Source organism: Caretta caretta, chromosome 12 (genome assembly GCF_965140235.1).
Source record: "Caretta caretta isolate rCarCar2 chromosome 12, rCarCar1.hap1, whole genome shotgun sequence".
Lineage (NCBI taxonomy): Eukaryota > Metazoa > Chordata > Testudines > Cheloniidae > Caretta > Caretta caretta.
The window spans coordinates 5,730,245-5,751,402 of NC_134217.1; the positions used below are offsets into that span (position 1 = coordinate 5,730,245).

General features: G+C 57.2%; 1 protein-coding gene across 3 annotated transcripts in view; it reads right to left on the minus strand.

Moving 5' to 3' along the window:
- Positions 1-8,123: 8,123 nt before the first annotated feature.
- FHOD1 (formin homology 2 domain containing 1) overlaps positions 8,124-21,158 on the minus strand; it is a 64,208-nt gene continuing 51,173 nt past the window's right edge. For all 3 annotated transcript variants that reach the window (XM_048816359.2, XM_048816358.2, XM_048816360.2), the window contains 11 exons: positions 20,416-20,532; positions 18,945-19,786; positions 17,563-17,715; positions 15,643-15,825; positions 15,010-15,129; positions 13,770-13,931; positions 13,364-13,554; positions 12,750-12,942; positions 12,495-12,657; positions 9,673-9,849; positions 8,124-9,160 (listed from right to left, as the gene is read on the minus strand). In XM_048816359.2, the coding sequence (XP_048672316.2) occupies positions 9,078-9,160; positions 9,673-9,849; positions 12,495-12,657; positions 12,750-12,942; positions 13,364-13,554; positions 13,770-13,931; positions 15,010-15,129; positions 15,643-15,825; positions 17,563-17,715; positions 18,945-19,786; positions 20,416-20,532 (2,384 nt within the window). In that variant the 3' untranslated portion in view covers positions 8,124-9,077. The remainder of the gene's footprint in view (positions 9,161-9,672; positions 9,850-12,494; positions 12,658-12,749; positions 12,943-13,363; positions 13,555-13,769; positions 13,932-15,009; positions 15,130-15,642; positions 15,826-17,562; positions 17,716-18,944; positions 19,787-20,415; positions 20,533-21,158) is intronic.

Genomic DNA, 21,158 nt, shown 5'->3' on the forward strand with positions numbered 1-21,158 from the left:
GATCATCTAGTCCGTCCTCCTGCACAATGCAGGCCACAGAATCTCACCCACCCACTCCTGATCAATGAGGCGGTCAACTTTGTCTGGTTCCTAGCTGGAGCCATCACCTTGGCATTACGGAGCCCCTTGTTGGCCACTCAGCAGAGAACAGTCCATGGAAACAGACTCATCCTCTCTCCTTTAGAGGTGGGGATGTCTTCAGGCCCCAGGGGCCCTACAGCTGCTTTGCAGAAGCTGTTCTGTGGCCAGAGGGTGTCAGCGTCCAAGCCTTTCACACCGGCACATTCTACCCACACGGGATTCACTCAGAGAATGCTGGGAGCCTTGAGCATCTTGAAATCTGCTTGAGTACTTCCACTCTCGTGCTTTGGGAGTTCCCAGCACGGGGTACATTCAGGACAGGCAGGTCAAGATGTCCAGGGCTCTCTCCAGCTCTACATGGGCATACCACTTTTTCTGTTTCACACTCACTTAAACTGTATCTAATTTGATCCCTCTCACCGTAGCCACCATACCTTACTGACTCAGGCTGACCTGTGCAGTAGGATGAGGCAGGCACCAGTTCTGCAGGACTTCTAGAGCATGGTGCAAAAGTTTGCACAGTGCTCTTCCTTTGAGCATACTGATAGCAAGATGCCATCAGCGGTGTCTGTAGCTCCATTGAGTCCCTCATGTGGCTCAGGAGTCTTGCTCTGGAATTCATCTTGCACTGACATGAGGCAAAAACAGGCAAAGAAAATATCTGTTCACATAGCCTAAATCGGGGTAGTCAATTATTTTTTTGTCAAGGTCCAAATTTCTTGGTCAAGGTATAGTCAAGGTCCAGACTCCAGAGAAAATAATACAATAATAAGAATACTACTACTAATAATAAAAAGATTTCACAATCTGTTCAAAAGCATCTGGTGGTCCCGATTTGGCCCATAGGCCGCCTATTGACTACCCTGCCTTACATGCTCTGGTGATAGGTAGAGATGGTTGGAAAATGGAACTCCCGTTCCACAGAAAGCCCGATATTTCTAAAATAAATAAATAAATAAATTATGAATTGCGAACTGGAACAAAAAGCCAACATTTCAAAATCTTCTGGGGAACGGAAATGTCAAAAACTATTGAATCAGGACCACTGAAACATTTCATTTCAATAGTGTCAAACCTTACCATATGAAATATTCAGTACAATATTGTGACGCTGGCAGGCCAGGTGCCAGCTCACGCCAAGATCCCCAGGTCTCAACTGGACACGAACAGATACATAGCTGGAATCTGGCTCACTTGTAGATTAATACTAATATGGTAGATATTAGAATTATAAGAAAGTTTGGAGTGTCTGGGCTCTACTAAATGCTTGTAAGTTGCTGCCTGCACTGATCTTACTTGCAATATCTGTATTCCACATTGTAATGTAGTACCTGGGCAGTTGTACTGTGACCGCACATGGATCGCCATACAGGAGAAGGACGTTAGAATCACAGGACTGGAAGGGACCTTGAGAGGTCATCTAGTCCAGTCCCCTGCACTCCTGGCAGGACGTACGTTAGTGGGAAGAGCTGTTCTACAGAAATTGTTAGGCCCCCTCTGAAAGAGGAGACCCTTTGATACCAGACAGGCTGTGGTTGGATCATACAACTGGACACTCCCCACTTCTGGATTGATGAATCGTCAGCTAAAGGACTAAAGACTCATTGTTCTACTCTTCTCCATGTGAAAATGAGTTATGCAAGTTAACTCCTCCTATCAGCTGAGCTTGCAGCTCAGAGCACATGGCCGGAGAACCCCAGACCAAAGGAACTAGGTATCTCTGTGCTGCTTGTACTCTGGGGGCAGGGGAGGGGAGGTGTTCCTAGGCATAAGCAAGAGATCCCCAGCTGCTTAGCCTGGGTTAGCCCTAAGGGACAAATAGAGCTTGCTGATGATAGAAACGTATATTACCTTTTGAAACCTAAGACTAACTCATTTGTATGCTTATGCTGGCTTGCTTTAACCTTGTAAATAACTCTCTAATGTCCTTTTCCTATTCAATAAATCTTCATATAGTTTACTAAATGATGGCTAGACAACAGAGTAAAAAGTGGTCAGAGGCAAAAAGGCATCCTTTAAAAATTGGAAGTCAACTCCTACTGAGGAAAATAGAAAGAAGCAAACTCTAGCAAGTCAAGTATAACTAGACAGGCCAAAAAAGAATTTGAAGAGCAACTAGCAAAAGACACAAAACCGAACAGCAATAAATAAAAAATAAATAAAAATGGTTAAGTACATCAGAAGCAGGAAATCTGCCAACCAAGCAGTGGATGAAGGAGGCATTAAAGGAGCACTCAGAGAAGACAAGGCTGTTGCAGAGAAGCTACATGAACTCTTTGCATTGGTCTTCAGTGCAGAGGATGAGAGGGAAAATCCCACACAATTTTCCCAGATTGAGGTGTCAATAGAGATTTTGGAACAAATTGATAAATTAAACAGTATTATGTCACCTGGACCAGATGGGATTCACCCAAGAGTTCTGAAGGAACTCAAATGTGAAATTGCAGAATTACTAACTGTGGTATGTGACCTGTCACTTAAATCAGTTTCTGTGACAGATGCCTGGAGAACAGCAAATGTGATGCCAATGTTTTTAAAAGACATCAGAGGTGATCCTGGCAATTACAGGCCAACTTCAGGACCAGGCAAACTGGTGGAAACTATAGTAAAGAACAGAATTATCAGATACACAGATTAATATGATTTGTTGAGAAAGTGTAAACACAGCATTTGTAAAGGGAAATCATGTCTCACCAATATATTAGAATTCTTTGAGAGCATCAACAAGCATGTGGACAAGAATGATCCAGAGGATATAGTGAACTTGGACTTTCAGAAAGCCTTTGGCAAGGTCCATCACCAATAGCCATTAAGCAAATTAAGCAGTCATGGTACAAGATGGGTCAGTAACTGGTTAAAAGGTAGGAAACAAAGGGTAGGAATAAATGGTCAGTTTTCAGAATGGAGAGAGGTAAATAGTGGTGTTCCCCAGGGATCTGTACTGGGACCAGTCCTATTCAACATCTTCATACATGATCTGGGGAAAAGGGTAAACTGTGAGTTGGCAAAGTTTGCAGAAGATACAAAATTACTCAATAGTTAAGTCCAAAGCAGACTGCAAAGAGTTACAAAGGGATCTCACAAAACTGGGTGAGTGAGCAACAAAATGGCAGATGAAACTTAAGTTTGATAAGTGCAAACTAACGCACATTGGAAAACATAATCCCAACTATACATATGAAATGATGGGGGTCTAAATTAGCTGTTACCACTCACGAAAGATCTTGGAGTCATTGTGGATAGTTCCCTGAAAACATCCACACAATGTGTAGTGGCAGTCAAAAAAGCTAATGGATTGTTAGGAACCATTAAGAAAGGGATAGATAGTAAGACAAAAAATATCAGAATACCACTATATAAATCTATGGTACGCCCACAGCTTGAATACTGTGTGCAGTTCTGTTTGCCCCATCTCAAAAACGGTATGTCAGACATGGAAAAGGTGGAGAGAAGGGCAACAAAAGATTAAGGGTATGGAACAGCTTCTGTATGAGAAGAGATTAAGAAGACTGGAACTTTTCAGCTTGGAAAAGAGATGACTAAGAGGGGATATGATAGAGGGCTATAAAATGACTGGTGTGCAGAAAGTGAATAAGAAAGTGTTATTTACTCCTTCTCATAACACACGAACCAGGGGTCAGCCAGTAAAATTAACAGGCAGCAGGATTAAAAACAAACAAAAGGAAGTATTTCTTCACACAACACACAGTCAACCTGTGGAACTTGTTGCCAGAGGATGTTGTGAAGGCCAAAACTATAACTGGATGGAAAAAAGACCATAAGTTCCTGGAGGATAGGTCCAGCAATGGCCATTAGCCAAGATGGTCAGGAATGCAACCCTGTGCTCTGGTGTCCCTAAGCCTCTGACTGCCAGAAGCTAGGTCTGGATGACAGGGGATGGATCACTCAGTGATTGTTCTGTTCTGTTCATTCCCTTGGAAGCACCTGGCATTGGCCCCTGTCAGAAGACAGGACACTGAGCTAGCTGGACCATTGGGCTGACCCTGCATGGCTGTTCTTGTAACATCCCCATGAGATTGAGGCTGCGTGAGGCTCCCTTCTTCTCCCAGAGAGACTGGGAAAGCAGCATAGGATCCCGTTCTACACTCACGTGCAGTCGCAGGCTCCTGCTGTGTTAATGTCTATGAAATACATGGTCCCAGAGAGTCAAAGGTGGTAACCCGGCCCTGTTTGTGGCTTGGCACACAGAGACCTCAGCCTGCTTAGTCCCACAGCAAACACACCATTGACAATCCTCTTAACCTTTTATTAAAAGATACAGAAGAGAAGGAAAAATTCAAGCATTTGCAATGTCAGGCTTTCCTTGTAACAACAGGCCTCATTCCCTTTCCTGTTAGCTGGAGAGGGTCTTTAGAAAGTATTGGCGGGTAGCCGTGTTCGTCTGTATCCACAAAAACAACAAGGAGTCCGGTGGCACTTTAAAGACTAACAGATCTATTTGTGCATAAGCTTTCATGGGTAAAAAACCCACTTCTTCAGGTGCATTTGAAGATGCATCTGAAGAAGTGGGGTTTTTTACCCACGAAAGCTTATGTCCAAATAAATCTATTAGTCTTTAAGGTGCCACCGGACACCCTGTTGTTCTTTAGAAAGAACCCCCCCACACACACACCCAGTGGTGTTAAAGATGGTAATTACTTACTGTTTGGGGGAAAGAGAAGGTGTCATGTGGCTTCCCAGTGCCCAAAGAACAGGGATGGGCTCAGGCAACATGCTGCAATGGCACCAAGCTGTGCCAGGGAACACAGACTAGATACTGGAGGAAAGTGTCATCGCAACAAGGATGAGTGGGACAGAGAGCAACTCCCCAGCAGGCACCAGAGACTCCAAGGAGGCAGACACTATGTGGAGCGAGGGGTCTGGCTGGACATAGGTGTGCTAAGCTGCCACAAGGGTTGCTTTATGACATTGTTAAATGCTGGGTATCTGTAGAGAGCCCAGCCCCATCCCTGAGCTGGCCTTTTTCTCCTGCCTCTCATGGTAATGGTGCAGCTTAAGAGCCTTCCAGATCACACACCTTCTCAGGACCCTAGTAACCTAAGTCACTTTTGAAAATGGGATTCAGGCTCGTAAGTCATTTAGCCGCTTTTGAAAATTCTCCCTGCCACAGATTTTTCACTGATACTTTTAGCTTCCCTTTTCAATTGTCTGCATTTCTTACCTGCTGATATGTACTCCACGGTATCAGCTTCCCCATTTTCCCATTTGTTATATGTATATTTTTATTGCTTCTTTCACCTCTCCTCTTCACTAGGACTTTTTTTAAATTAATGAAAAAGCCTTCTTTTGTGATTGCAGAACAGTGAGTGTTTGTTGTGTTTTTGCATCTAATAAAGCATTCTTAAACCATTCCCAATTACCATTCATATTTGCATGTTTAATTATTTCCTCCCCTTCAGTTTTGCTCATGGTTGTTTTCACTTTGGGGAAGTTGGCCCTTTTAAAGCATCAAGTATCTATATTCCTGGACTTGACTATATTGTTTGCACCTAGTAAATGAAATTGTCACGATCGCTTATACCTACACAACCATCAAAGTTAGTTCTATGATCAATTCAGTCGTATCTATCAGAAAGAGGAATGACCCCAATTCTTGTGTCAGAAAATAGTCTATAATTTTTAGAACCTTTCAAGGATATCTTACTAGTGGCAGCATGAAAGCTCCAGCATGCCTCCTGTGACGAAGTGGGACTGTTCTTAATGTTTCCTCTGAATAGTGTGGGGGTGCCTCAGTTTCCCCTAGGCAGTTCTTAAGTATCTAGGTGGTGGGGTAAGGGTGTATGATCATTGCAGTGCCCTAGAGGGCATGTGTGTGCAGGAGTCTGGACACAGAGAATGGCCGACACCCTGTTTCCTGGCAACTGATGGCCTGGGCCCTTCCCCCCCTGCAAGGTGAGAGCTGAAGGGTTGGAGAACAAAGGAATCAGGTGACCTACTGGCCCGGGAAAGGAACAAAGCCCAGAGGAGGAGGGGCTGGAGGGTTTTTTCAGTTTGGGGCTGGCTGGGACATGGAGTGAAGTGCAGACGTGGTTGTCTGGCTCACTGCCCCCCAGAATGGACCCAGCTGAGGGGTCCCGTTCTCTGCACCTGCAAGCTCTGTTTTAGACCATGTTCCTGTCGTCTAATAAACCTTCTGTTTTACTGGCTGGCTGAGAGTCACGTCTGACTGCGAAGTTGGGGTGCAGGACCCTCTGGCTTCCCCAGGAGCACCGCCTGAGCGGACTCGCTGTGGGAAGCGCACGGAGAGGCAGAGGATGCTGAATGCTCCGAGGTCAGACCCAGGAAGGTGGAAGCTGTGTGAGCTGTGTGTCCTGAAGACAGGCTGCTCACAGAAAGGCGACTACCCCAGAGTCCTGACTGACTTCATGGGGAGCAGTTCCAGAGCATCGCCCAGGAACTCCGTGACACCTCCCCCCCGGACAATGAAATCGCCTCCCAATAACACGGTCTTTCTTTCTACACATTGGGGCGGATGTTTAAGCAGCTGCTCATTCTGCTCCCTTGTCCGACTGGTCTCTGTAACAGACGCCACCCAGTATCCTGCCTTGTGACACATCATTAAAACATTGACCCAGTTAATAGTCCTGCCCCTCTGAACTGAACGGTCAGTCACTAGCGCAGGGGACAGGATCTGTGATGTCCAGGCCATGCCCCTTCTGCTCACTCTGTCCTTCCTGACCAGGGTGTATCCAGTGACTGTTACATCCCCGTCACGTGACTCCTCCCACCAGGGGCAGGGGTCAAAATCATAGCCAATTTCTTTTCACAACTGAGCCTAATTCCTTGTTTATTACCTGGCTTCCAGCATGGAAGCGTGCCTCCATTGTACATCCCTCCTACTTTACTGTATGCAGTGTTTTTACTCCCAGGACATGACCCACTAGGCCACCCAGCCAAACCCCTTTACTTTTCTCCCGCAGACAACGGTCACCTCTGTGATGTCTGAGCAGGGATGGAGCTGAGATGCCTTATAGCTGAGGTGTAGCACTGTGGGCCTCACTTGTGAGCATTAAAGAGCCTGTGGACACGTTCCTGAGAATTAGGTCACTGTCCTGGCGCTGCTAGTTAAGTTCCATGTCCACGAGCGCCCTCTTCTGTTTCCTATGACTGAACGCTCGGCCTGCTCTGTATGGCAGTGGGAATTTTCTGAAATATTTTTATAAATTCTATGTGTGCCTCAGTTTCTCTCTGTATTTTGCAGTGCTACCCACTGGGTGCCTCCTGCCCAAGTGACCAACTGAGGCACTCAGGTAAAAACTGAAAGGGTCTCCCCACCTTGGGCTTCAGTGCACAGCTGGTCACCAGTGGGAGAAGGGTCAGGAAGGATCCCCGGCCCCCCTCAGCAGCACAGCCTGGCCCAGACAGGTGCATTGGAGGGCCCTACCTCTTCACCAGACTTCATCCCCCCATGGTTTCCAGCTGGGCTGTGCGCGTAACCTTATGGTCTGGCTGCTGGAGGGCTGCACACTCCCCCCCCCGCTGGCCGGGGGGAACGGGAAGAGCACCTGGCCTTGCTGGGATAACGACTGCACTTCCTGAGCATCACCGGGCCCCGGGACCAGCAGACAGCGAGGCAGGTACAGACCCTCTCTCTGGGGCCTGACAGAACCATTCAAATGAGCCCAGGAGTCAGGCTATGAGCCTGCCACCCAGAACCTACCTCCAGCCCCTCTGCCGCGCCAGGCCGGGCTCTGCAGGGAACAGGGGCAGCCTGGAGGAGGCTTTTCCTGGGGGCGGGGGACAGTGCCACACGCTGCACACCCCGCTTGCTTGGAGCAGGCACCGCTGGAGCACATCCCCCCTCGCCCTGGCCTTCCCCACGCCCTTCGTCGCAGCACCTGCCCTCCCCGGACCACACCACAGCACCCACGCCAACGAGCCCAGCGGCCGAAACACAGGGGCGGGAGGAGGAGCTCCCTGCACACGGTGGGCCGCTGGCCTTGGACACAGCTGGGAGGGGCAGGGAAGAGGAGAGCTGGGCTCCTGCCCGGCCGGACTGAAAAGAGACCGCGGAGCAGCAGTGAACGGCAGGTGTCTTTATTCAGTCCAGTTGGCACCGTCCCCAGCGACTGCACTGGGCCCTTCACAACCCACGTGCTGCTGGAGGGCGACTAGAGCCCACACGCGACCCGACTCACTGTAACGGGTGCGACTCCCCCAGGAGACGGGGGCTTCCATGAACTACTCAGCGAGTGCACACGCAGACCCCGCCCAGAGCCGCCTCCCATCACCAGCGCCCAGGAAGGGCCGGGAGCCCTGGGAGGACGCAGGGGTCAACCACCAGGGAAATGCTACTCACTTCCTAGCGGGACCCTGGGAAGTCTCGGAGAAGCCCTGGAACCCAGCGACCTGAAGGGGAAAGGCAGGCGGGGCAGGAGGCAAACCCAAGGAGATGGGGTGGCACCCAGGAGCGGCTGGCCGGGAGCTGGGAGTGGTTGCGATGGCAGTGCCATGCAGCGCATCCAGGCCCGAGCCCCTGCTGCAGCCAGCGCGTCTCTTTGCAGGGCCCAGCCGAACTAACCCACAGCACAAGTCCCACTCGCCAGCTCCCCGCAGAGGGCTCCAATGCCAGCCTCCCCAGAGCAAATCTGCTCAGCGCACGGCCCCACGGCAGGAAAACAGGACGGACAGACGGCAGGGGGGCCCATGGGGCAGGGTGCGGGGGACAGGACGCAGGGAGACCCATGGTGGGGGTGGGGAGAAGCAATAGCCACTGTAGTGGGAGTGCCCATCCCGTGGCACCAGCAGGCGAGGCGTCAGAGGGGCTCCAGCGGTGCCAGGCGAGCTGGGCTGCAGCCCCGGGGCAGGGGCTCGGGACTCCCCAAGCACTGGCCCTGCCCGGCAAGTGCCTTCCTCCAGGCCACAGAGCGCTGTCCTGGGCTGGCCGGGCTCCCGCTCAGGGCGCGCACAGCCCCGCTCGCTCTGGGAGTGGGACATCGCGGGCTCTAGGCAGGCTCCGCTGGCCACGGCAACCGTCACACTTCCAAGCCGGGAGCTTGCGCCAGGCCCAGGGCCTGCACCAAGTCATCGCTCAGGCCGCTCTTCAGAGTCCGCCTCACTGGGGGAAAAGGCAAGAATTAGGGCCCTGCTGCCGACATCACAGGACATCCCTGCTCTGAACAGCAACAGGGGGAGGCTCCGTCAAGCCAGCCCAAACTGCGACATGGCCACATGCTCAGCCCAGCCGCCAGGGGCCCCCGCCTGCTCTGCGGGCTCTGGGCCAGCCACACCGTGCTCTGCAGGAATGGGACAGCCTCCAGCCTGCACAGCCCCACAGCACCAGCCAGCTGGGGCCAATGGTGGGAGCCCTGGGGTCTGCCCCTTGCATGCTCCCCCGCACGGGCTGGCAGCAGCACCGGGACAGTGCCCACACCAGGCCCTGCACAGCTCCTGGCTCTGCCTCCCACAGGCTTTGCATGTGAAGACTGTTGGCCCAGCGGGTCAGACCAGACACCATGATGCCAGTTTCCCAGCAGTCGCCCTGGCTGGCAGAGCTCCTCCTGCCCAGCAGTGCCATGGCACGGCTCGGCCCTGGCCCCGTGGCAGGCTCGGCCTGGGGATGGCACTTACGGGACTTCCGGCTGACACGTGACCTCTTGCGCTCCTTGGCGGCGCCCGACCGCGGGCCGGTGCTGTGCGTGACAGACTGCACAAGGCGATCCATGATTTCGTCCGAGGCATCGGCCACGGAGCCAGAGCTGTCCTCCTGGGGCACGGAGCCACTGGAGGGGCTTGACCGGCCCATGCCTGCCCAGGGAGAACAGGAACATCAGCCGGGGAATCGGAGCAGCTGGTGTGGGGCAGCCAATCCCCCTGCCAAGCTCAGCCTTCTCCCAGCCACACCCTCTGCCACAGCCAGAGCATCTGCCCATGGCCACTTGGCTGCTTCCCTTCCCGCAGCTGCCAGCTCCCACCCCCCACCCCCCCCAACTACCAAACCCATCTGCTAACCCCGCAGCAACCACCTCCTCCCTTCACTGTCGAATTCTTGTCATCCCCAAGAGTCACAGAATCATAGAATATCAGGGCTGGAAGGGACCTCAGAGGGTCATCTAGTCCAACCTCCTGCTCAAAGCAGGACCAATCCCCAATTTTTGCCCCAGATCCCTAAATGGTCCCCTCAAGGATTGAACTCACAATTCTGGGTTTAGCAGGCCAATGCTCAAACCACTGAGCTATTCCTCCCCCCAACAGCTTCTCCTCTGCACCCCATCAACCCGTCCCCGCACTGGCTCCCCACCTGTTTATCCCTCCCACACCCCATGCTCCCACCAAATGCCCAGGTGCCCTGCAGCTGGGGACTGGACCGCGTGGTGTCCCCGACTTCAGTCCAGTGCTCTGGGGCCCATAGGGTGTGGGACCGTACCTGGCTGGGGAGCATCCTGCACCCCACCTCTCCCTAAGTGAGCCCCGCTGCAGGCAGAGGGAGCTGGCCCAGCAATAATCGAGCTCCATCTCCCCGATCCCAAGGGGCCCCACAAATGGGGCAGCCCAGCAGCGCTGAGCGGGGCAGCGAGCCAGCAGTCAGCCAGGGCCCCAGAGAGGAAGGACCGGCCGGGCCCCCAGCATCCTGTCCTCTAGAAGCTGTGTGGAGGGTGCAGGATGGCAGGACCCCCAGGGGCACGTCTCCCATTGAAAGGGAGTGTTTTGGCAGTTCGTGTCACAGGGCCTTTCGTTCCTGTAGACAGCACCTCCGAGGGTCCCTGGCTGCTCACAGGCCAGCACCGAGGCACTGGGGCATGGGCAGGAATGAGCCTGAGGCCCCACAAATACAGCAAGGCCCAGGAGCAGCTGCAGAACAGACCATGCTGAGCAGAGAGCCAGCGGAACAGGGTGGGATCCGCGCCCACAGCCCAGTGCGCTGAGGGAGCCGGGCTCTGCTCTGTACAATGCGGGGCCCTGGCATGCTCCCAGCTGCGTGGGGTGAGATCCGCACCCACAGCCCAGTGCGCTGAGGGAGCCGGGCTCTGCTCTGTACAATGCGGGGCCCTGGCATGCTCCCAGCTGCGTGGGGTGGGATCCGCACCCACAGCCCAGTGCCCTGAGGGAGCCGGGCTCTGCTCTGTACAATGCGGGGCCCTGGCATGCTCTCAGCTGCGTGGGGTGAGATCCGCACCCACAGCCCAGTGCCCTGAGGGAGCCGGGCTCTGCTCTGTACAATGCGGGGCCCTGGCATGCTCTCAGCTGCGTGGGGTGAGATCCGCACCCACAGCCCAGTGCGCTGAGGGAGCCGGGCTCTGCTCTGTACAATGCGGGGCCCTGGCATGCTCCCAGCTGCGTGGGGTGGGATCCGCACCCACAGCCCAGTGCGCTGAGGGAGCCGGGCTCTGTACAATGCGGGGCCCTGGCATGCTCCCAGCTGCGTGGGGTGAGATCCGCACCCACAGCCCAGTGCGCTGAGGGAGCCGGGCTCTGCTCTGTACAATGCGGGGCCCTGGCATGCTCCCAGCTGCGTGGGGTGAGATCCGCACCCACAGCCCAGTGCGCTGAGGGAGCCGGGCTCTGCTCTGTACAGTGCGGGGCCCTGGCATGCTCCCAGCTGCGTGGGGTGGGATCCGCACCCACAGCCCAGTGCGCTGAGGGAGCCGGGCTCTGCTCTGTACAATGCGGGGCCCTGGCATGCTCCCAGCTGCGTGGGGTGGGATCTGCACCCACAGCCCAGTGCGCTGAGGGAGCCGGGCTCTGCTCTGTACAATGCGGGGCCCTGGCATGCTCCCAGCTGCGTGGGGTGGGATCCGCACCCACAGCCCAGTGTGCTGAGGGAGCCGGGCTCTGCTCTGTACAGTGCGGGGCCCTGGCATGCTCCCAGCTGCGTGGGGTGGGATCTGCACCCACAGCCCAGTGCGCTGAGGGAGCCGGGCTCTGCTCTGTACAATGCGGGGCCCTGGCATGCTCCCAGCTGCGTGGGGTGAGATCCACACCCACAGCCCAGTGCGCTGAGGGAGCCGGGCTCTGCTCTGTACAATGCGGGGCCCTGGCATGCTCCCAGCTGCGTGGGGTGAGATCCGCACCCACAGCCCAGTGCGCTGAGGGAGCCGGGCTCTGCTCTGTACAATGCGGGGCCCTGGCATGCTCCCAGCTGCGTGGGGTGGGATCCGCACCCACAGCCCAGTGCCCTGAGGGAGCCGGGCTCTGCTCTGTACAATGCGGGGCCCTGGCATGCTCCCAGCTGCGTGGGGTGAGATCCGCACCCACAGCCCAGTGCGCTGAGGGAGCCGGGCTCTGCTCTGTACAATGCGGGGCCCTGGCATGCTCCCAGCTGAGCCGCTGCCTGGGGCCTGCACAGAGCGCCACAGAGATGCAGTCAGGGTCATGCCAGCGGCTGCCCGGCGCGCCCTTCGGCACCACCACGGGGCAAGTGCAGAGTCACCGGGCTGGCCGCACACCCCTACCTCGGCTGGCCCTGCTGCGCCGGCTGTGGCGCTCTGCAGCCGAGCTCAACACACTCTTCATGGTCTCGTGGCCTGAATCCACCTGCTGCTCCGGGCTGGCAGACCCGATGGCTGGAGAGGGGCTTGCCTCAGGGCTGTTGGCCATGCCAGAGAATCGCTCCATCTGCGGAGAGAGGAGACGGCCAGCATGAGGGCAGGGGGAGGCATCGGGCTCAGCAGACCCCCCCCCCCCGGTCCTCCAGGGCAGCCCCGTACCTCCGTGATCATCCGGCCCCGGGTCTTGTTCCTCTCGCGGTGCGCGGCCCGTTTGCGCTGCTGCTGCAGGACGCGCTCTCGGCAGGTGCGGTACTCCAGGGCGAACTCCCGCAGGAGCCGGCAGAACCCTGTTGCCTTTGTGTCCCGTGCGGCCGCAGGCGGGTAGCCCAGGAACAGCAGGAAGGAGCGGAACCTGCCGAGAGACGGAGCAGCTGGGGGCGAGGGGAGGACATAGGGGCCCACGACCCAGCCCCGATCCCTCCTGCACCTGGAGCCGCCTCAGGCCGCCCTGACAACCACTGCCAGAAGGGAGGGGGAGTCTTAGAACCAGCCCGGATTCCCCCCCCCTCCCCGTCCTGCTCTGCCAACCCCCCCCCTCCACTTCCACTTCCCTGCCCCCCCCAGGGCTGGGAACACTCTCAACTCCACTGGGAATAAGGAACATTTCCCCTCCACCCAGTCAAATGCTCCCCACCCCCCCCAGCCTTCTTCCGTGTCACCCCTGTTCACCCCTTCCCCCCTGCCAAATTCTGCTCCGCCCCCCCATTGGACCCCTGCCCTGCCAGGGCAGCCTGACAAGGACCAGGGGGTCTGCGCCCAGCAGGCAGACCGACCTGTGGAGTACGCGTCTGTGCACCACCTTCAGAATGTGGATCTTCCGGGAGCTGTCCTTCAGGAAGTCCGTCAGCTTGCTCTTCAGGCCCGGTTTGGTCTCGTGCTTGGCGATGGCCTTCAGGCTGTCCCATGATGCTTTGCACCGTCGCTCCAGCTGGTTCAGGCTTTCTGCCAGCTCGTCAAAGTCAACCTGAGGAAGGAGTGAAGATGCACCCATGGCCGTGCTGCGCTCGGGATCCCCTCGCTGCCCTGCGTCCCCCCATGACCCCCATGTCCGTCCGTCCCCCCCGGAGCCTGCAGAAGCCACGCAGCCTCGCCAGACACAGGTGTCGCTCCCTGGGTCGGCAGGGCTGGGGGCAGTGGCGGGGGAGCTGGAATATCTGCTGGTTCCGACAAGCGTCTGACCTTGGCTGAGCGGGTGATGGCTGCGATCTCCGAGTAGAGGTCGCTGGTTTGGGGGAACCTCTCCACCACCGTGTGGCACAGGTGGTGCAGCAGGGACTGCCGGTGCACGGTGTCCTTCACCTCCGAGACCTTCTCCAGGTAACTCAGCTCGAAGCCCCGGCTCTGAAACCCAAACGCAGGCTCAGCCAGAGCCAAAGGAGCCCGGGTCACCTCTCCTTGCTGCTTCCTGGAGTCCACTGCCCTCTCCCAGCAGCTGATGCTGCCCCGGGCCTCTCCCGCCGGGCTCCCACTTGCTCCGCTGCTAGCTCCGGCTGAGTTTCACAGCTGCAGTCCCAGGCCCGTGGCCTTCCCCGGCAGGGGTGATGCACAAGCACTGTGTCTACACCATTTGCTCCTCTGGAGGCTGAAGCTATTTGATCTGATTAACCCCACCCCACGTCCTTCCAGACATTCTCTGTACCCCCTTCCTCCCAGCTCGGCTATGGGCCAGCATCCCAGCTGGACCACCCACAGCTTGGCACTGCTGCCTTGCACACAGTCTACTCCCACTTTGTTTTCCCTGGACACCAGTGTGTAGTCCAGCGGGTACAGTGCTGACTGGGAGCACAGCCGTCGACCTGCTGCGTGGCTATCCCCTCTCTGCCTCGGTTTCCCCTCCCACGCCTTGTCTGTTTAGCCCATGAGCTCTTGGGGGCAGGGTTTGCCTCTCACAATGTGTTCGTACAGTGCCTGGCACAATCCCAGACGGGCCCTAGCACCATCATTCCACAGATAACCATTCCCCTTAGTAGTTTCTTCCAGTCCGACTGAGCGGACTCCATCCTCCGATCTGCTCTCCCTTACACCTCCCTGCATGGATTTTCACTTGACAAGATCTCAGTGTGTTCTGCAGCAAAGCAACAGACCAGCCCCCCGCACTGAGCCCCATCAGCCCACCCGGCGCGACCCTGCAGGCCCCCCCGCTGCCATGCACCGGCCCCCTCAGCAGCCAGCCCCCCCCAGCATTTCCCACCTAGCTTGGCACCTTAGCCCCGGGTGCTAAGTTCCTTGCTGCACGCATTGCCTGCTCTCTTACGCACAGCCGCAGGTCTGGGCACACAGCTGCGCTGGCAGCCCGGGAACTCCCATCAGCTGGGGACTCTGTATCTCTTTCTAAGCCCCGGCTGGCAGCCACCTCGTCCCCCAGGAGCTCTGCGCTGGCAGCTGCAGGAGATCCCAGGCCCCTCCCTCTACCCCTCACCTGGGACCCGTTGAGGACGTTCCCCATGGCCAGCAGAGTAGCCAGGATACACCTGAAGGTCTGGTTTTTGGCCAGCTGTTCCATCCCCAATTTCAGGTCAAACAGAGGCTCCGCGATCTCCTGAACAGGGAAAGGTGCAGCTGCTGTGACTGGTAAATCAGCAACGCCCAGCTCCAGCCCGCGTACATCCCACCTCACGGCAGCACTCACCACTCTGTCGGGGAGCCAGGGACTAGCCACGGCCAACCCGGGTTCCGCTCCGCCCTGGGACAGAGGGCGGCGCCGCATGGGCTCACTGGCCTTGGATTCAGCATGAAAGACGCGGAACTCACCCGAGCCAGGGGAATCCCCACGACTGGAAAGCCAGGCTGCCGGCCCCTGCAGGGCAGGACCGGGCCCTTGGCCTACAGCTGCTGAGCGTGGCTGTACCATGCCCTTATCCAAACCAGGCAGGGACTGAAGTGCCACAGGATACATGTATGCGGCCCAGGTCCCCAGGCACGGCAGGGGGGTGCAGAGATCCAGTGGGAATGCCCAGGGGAATCTGCATTACCAAACCCAAAGGTCAGGGATGTTCACGGTCCAACCGGTTTGCCAGGGAAACAGTCAGTGGGCTGGGGTTTGCCCCATTACCTGCTCCATGCTCTCATAGTCCAGCTTGAAGGCCCACAGCTGGAGCCGAGCCGTGAGCTCGCTAATGGAGGAGAGGGTGAGCAGGAACTGCTCGGCTGAGCCCAGGGGGACATCGGGATTGGTGAGCTGCGCCTCCTGGATCTTCTGCTTCTCTTCGTCAGTGGGAACCATGCTCAGGATTTTCTGTAAGACACAAGGAGCCGCACATCCGAGGCAGCAGGTCAGGACTAGCTGCCCAAACAGAGAGCAGTACCAGTAGTTCTGTGCCAAGCTGGTCTCAGTGGTAGCCTTAAAGGGTCACACATCATGGTTCATTGGACTAGCTATGCCCACCTGGGAGAGTACTGACACCTCCCCACCCCACACCGGGACGAGCATCAACAGGGCATGGGACAACCAAACAGCCTTCAGGCCTGCACACTCTTGGTCTTAGCAGAATAACTCTCTGGAGTGCCGATACCCTGGGGGTGCACGGGTGCTTTTCTGCTCACTCTGGCCAGAAGGGAACACAAGGACCGGCAGAGCCGGGAGTGGGGCTTGGCTGGGAGCGAGCACTGCTGTGAGCAAAGGGGACGGGGATGCAGTCTTACAGCATTCTCCAGCCATCTCCAGTCTGCCTTCACAAGGGCTTGGACGCAGGGCTCTCCTTCAAGGGACTGTTAGTTGTTAGTGGGGAAACCAGGGAACAATCAGTCAAGCACCCCTCCTGCAAAACTAAGCCATATGGCAGCAAAGGACAGAGTGTGTGGGGGAACCAGAGAAACGCACCCACTCATCCTCCCCAAACCACAGGCATCCACGGACCAAGCCCAGGGCAAAACCAAAATGCAATGAGATGTGATGAACTCTGGAGCTGGAGAAGGGCTGGGAGAGACTAGTCAGCCAGCCTGGGGTAGACATTGTTTGCAAGGAACCCACAAATACCCAGCTCCATGCTGGGGCTGCCCAACCACCATCTAGATGCAGCGACTGTCACACAAGGATGTCAGGAAAAAACAACGCAGGGCCCGTGCTGGACTCTCACTCTCCAACATAGCAGCATCCACAGGCTGGGGAAGACAACGCACCAGCTCCCACGCTCCTAACAGCAGCTGCTTCTCCCCAGAAATCTCCTCCCGCGTCGGTAATGCACTACGGGGAGCCCGAGCTGGGGACTGAGCCTGGGAGCCACCCCTGCCTATGTCCCTAAGGAATGACAGGATAATTATTTAAGGTATTTAAGGCTCCTCTAGCAGAATGTTGGATGGGTGGCTTCCTGGGCCAATGGGGAGAAGATTTCTGACACTCAAGGGCTCTTTAGCAGAGCAGATAAAAACCGAAGGAGAGCCAGTGGTTGGAAGCTGGCCAACAGAATTCAGACCAGAATCAGGTGCACCTTTTTAGCAATGAAGATAACGAGGCACTGGAACAGGTGACCTAGCTCTGGGGCAGATTCCCTGTCCCTTGCAGTCTTTAAATCAAGACTGGGCCTCTCTTTCTAAGAGCTGTGCTCCAGAGGGTGCTGGGGCAGGCAGAACCACAGAGTGAAATGCTCTGGCTTGGTCAGACTAGACGATCTAATCTAGGCTCCGTGAAAACCTGCGTGGCATGCACAGGCCTAGAGCCGGAGTGCTGTCGGAGAACACTGCAGGCAGGGAGTGCTGCTGGCCTCTACAGGAGCCAGTCCAGCGCCAGGGCACTAATGGACACGGGTTCAATGCCCTGCTCTGCCACAGACAGCCTTGGGCCAGTCCCTTAGCCTCTCTGTGCATGGCAGGGCCAACAGCCCTGCCCCGCACACAGGGGTGCTGATGAGAAACACAGTACGGCCTGGGACAGGCTTCGGGCAGGGTGACCTTCTGGGGCAGGAGTTCATCTGCTCTTTACTCGGAAACGTTTACTACCAAGAAACGGCTCGTGGGAGGAATGGCTGCAGCTCACCTCAATTCCTTCTTTGTTAATGGCAAACTCGTCGAAGCTGAGAATGGCCGTCTTGATGATGTGAGCGGGTGGCAGCACCGTCAGGCCGATGTTAATGGCATTGCTTCTCTTGGGGTCGAGGACCACCGTGCACTTCTTCCCGTCAGCAGCCTTCTTCGGGGGGGGCAATGGGAAACAGAAGAAAAGGGGCTGAAAGGCAGGTTAGGAGCGCACGGGCTACCCTGAAACAGCCACATTTCCCCAGCAGGCCCCCGAGCTATTCCAATCAGTGTCAACACAGAGGATCTGGCGAAGGCAGCTCCCCCTCCCCACTCTCCCATGCACCCAGGGCATCCTGCAGTGCTACCCCCAGGAGAAGTAAGGCCTTTCCTGACCCCCGCGGGTGAGGAGATTACCCCACAGCACCTGCCATTTCAGAGCACAGCCTCGCACGCTGGTAGGGGTCCCGGCAGAGCTCTGGCACTTCCACTATTGCCAGCATCTCCAGCACCTCCTCTGGCTCAAGTTGGCAGAGATGCCGTTGGCCATGCCAGGTGCAAAACGAGCTGCACCTGGAGAGACTGGGCCCCTTCTCTCTCCAGTGAGGGGACACTAAAGCGCCCAGGCTCTCTTGCTCGACTGGCCCTGAGGAAGAGGAGTGGATCCCCTCTCTGGGGTCAGTTACCAAGAAAGAGCGGCATGCACCCCAAACAGACTGTCTGCTACAGAAACTTCTCCTGTAATGGGTCCTGCGGAGCCAGGATCTGTCTGTGCAGGGCAGCCTGGATCCACTAGCTCACTTCCAGCAGAGCTGAATTTCATCCTCTCCTCTTGTTGTGTATTACGCTCCTCCGAGAAGCTGAATTCATTCCACTTTCCTCCCAAGGGGCTACTAGTCCACAGGCTGCGTGTGCCAGCAGGGACTGGATCGATGACCCAGGAGGGTGCTTTCCTACGACGTTCGATGCACCGAACTAAAAGAACCCCTCCAGAGGTGCAGTGTCTGAGCATTGCTCAGACTGCAGGCCCAGGACTGTCACCCCCCCAGGCTCCGGGAAGTCCAGCAGGACCACCCTCCTCTTGACGCGACGAGAAAGGGAGTGACAAAGAAAACCCAGCTAATCCAGGGCCTTTGCTCCACACGGAGCATCCCCCATGCTCCAGCAATATTCCTCTATGGGCTCGAGACACCCACCAGTCCCAGGGAGCCCTGCGTGCTGCTCAGTGAAGACAGCGAAATAGCTGTAATAACCTTCTCTAAGCAACAGAGCGGCAGGGAGAGGGGCGCGGACTGCTTCAGCGGACATGCTATGGCAGCCAGCTCTCGGACCACACCCCACAGTGCCCCGCCACCCACTGCAGGCCGCCAGGACTGGCCTGCTGGCCCCCGACCTGCTGCGTACCTTGGAACTCAGCACTTCCTTCGCTCTGGACTCAAAGAGATGCTCCAGCCTGGCCGCATCAATCTCTACTCTCTCCAGGGACGCCCACACGGTGCCCCGGCCAAACCGGCCAGCCCCAGCGTGGGAACTGTGGTGCTTCAGCTCCTTCCAGAAGAGCTTCACCGTCTTCTTCTTCTTGGCAGGGGAGCGGCCATCTGGCGCAGGGGAGCCCAGCAACTCAGGAGGGGGTGGGGGTGGGCAGCCAGGAACAGGGGGTGGTGGGGGCGGAGGGCAACCCGGGGGAGGGGGTGGTGGTGGGGGAGCCATGAGGCCTCCCATAGCCAGTGCTCCAGTGCCAGGAGGTGGTGGGGGAGGTACATGGAAAGAGTCATTTCCTACTGCCTTTTGCTCGAAGGCATCAAAGTCTTCCTCTTCCCCCAGGTCTGAGAAGTCCAGGTCTTTGATCCTCAGCAGCATGGGGCTGGGCTCCAGACGATCCCACATGAACTCAGAGTCCTTTTTAAATGGGCTCAGGAGGGCCCGCCCCATGCTCTGAGCGTTGGCTTCTGCCTCGACGCTGGACTGGGTGCATGGGAGCCGGGTCCGGGCGCCAGAGACCTGTCTGTCAGGGGCCTTGCCATGGGGCCCAGCGTTCTCCAGGTCCTGACCACCTTGCAGCTCTGCCTGGCTTGGCTGGTCCCCAGCCACTCGTTGGTGCTGGGCAGAGGCTGACGCCTCCGGGAAGAGCAGGTCCCGCTCCGGCGCCACTTGGCTATTGGCAAACAGCATGTCATGGATCAGCTTCTTGTCAGAGGAGATGGTGCTGCAGGGATCAGCGCTCTCCCGCTGGGGGACACAGCGCCCTGTGGAGGAACCAGAGGACAGAGCATGTCCAGGGCATTCACCCTCCCATGGGCACAGTGCCATTGCCTCCCTGCAACCCAGCACTCTTCACCTCTGCTTCCCTAGACGTCAGGCCATCGCTGGCCTGGCGGCCTCTCCCTGCACACTGTCCCGGCTCAGAGGCACACGTCTCCTGCACTGCGAGGCCCACTGCTGGACACGGGGCGGGGAAGGAGTCATGGAAAACCTGCCCCCAGGCAGAGTTCAGGCCAGACAGCCACCTCCACAGCAGCTGTTCTGAGTCTGAGAACTCAACTCTGCAGCCAGGGAGTTACACTACGCTCCCCCGGCTCCCGGCTCTCACTGACTGCCACAGCCTTGGCCCAGGGCCCCCCGAGGTCAGTGCACTCCTGCTGCAGCGAAGTGCTCTCCTGCCACTAGATGCAACTCTCTGGGGTGGCAGGACAGGCAGCCGCTTGGCTAGAGCCATGGCGAGCGGCAGGGGGATCTGGGAGGCGCCAGGCAGTTCAAGGTGGTGTGGGGGTTGGGTCCCTAGTCACAGAAGCAGGCGTGTTTTGGGGAGGGGAGCAGGGGGCCATGGAGGTTGCAGGAGCATCTGGCCACAGGGTGTCCCAGGGAAAGTCCTTGCCTGATGTGCCGTCTCCTTTCTCGTCCCTCCCCAGAGCGATCCCGACTGATGGCACGTGGGGCTCCTGCTTGTTCGCCATCTCATTCCGCTCCTTCTCCTCGCTCAGCGCCAGCCTCCCTGCAGCCCGGACACAGCAGTCGTTAGGCAGCCTGGCGCCTGCGGGCAGGGCAGGGGCAAGGGAGGGAGTGCGGGCTGGCCCCTGTGGCCTGGGTCGTCACACACCCCACGCCCCACCCACGCCAGGGCTGCACATAGCCAGTGCACGTGTGTAGTCCTCGCAATGGTGGGGCGTTTCCTAGTGGTCGGGTCCCGCTCCTCTCGCGGAGAGGGGGCTCCCTGCATCTGGCGGCTGCTCACGCAGACACGGATGGAGGTGCCACTGGCCTGACTGGCACCTGTACAGCCAGCCCCACATCCCATGCACTGCGTGTCTGTGTGTGTCTTGCCCAGGCCCTGCCGTCCTGCAAGCTGTCTGGAGCACCCCCACCCCGCAGGGAACCAGTATGTCTATTGTGGCAGTGGGCCAAGGCCCACAGCAGGACTGGAGTTGGGTCGCTGCCCCCCACGTGCTCAAAGGCCCCAGGAAGGAGGGGGCTGAGAGGAGACCTTGCAGCCCGGCTCTCAGTCACTTGGGAAGGGAGGGGCTGGAAGTGACCAGGCAGTGACAGCAAGTTTGCTGCCTTCTCAGGTGGCACTGTCTGGCTGGGGGTGGCACACTGCCCCTCTGGGCTGCATGGCACTCA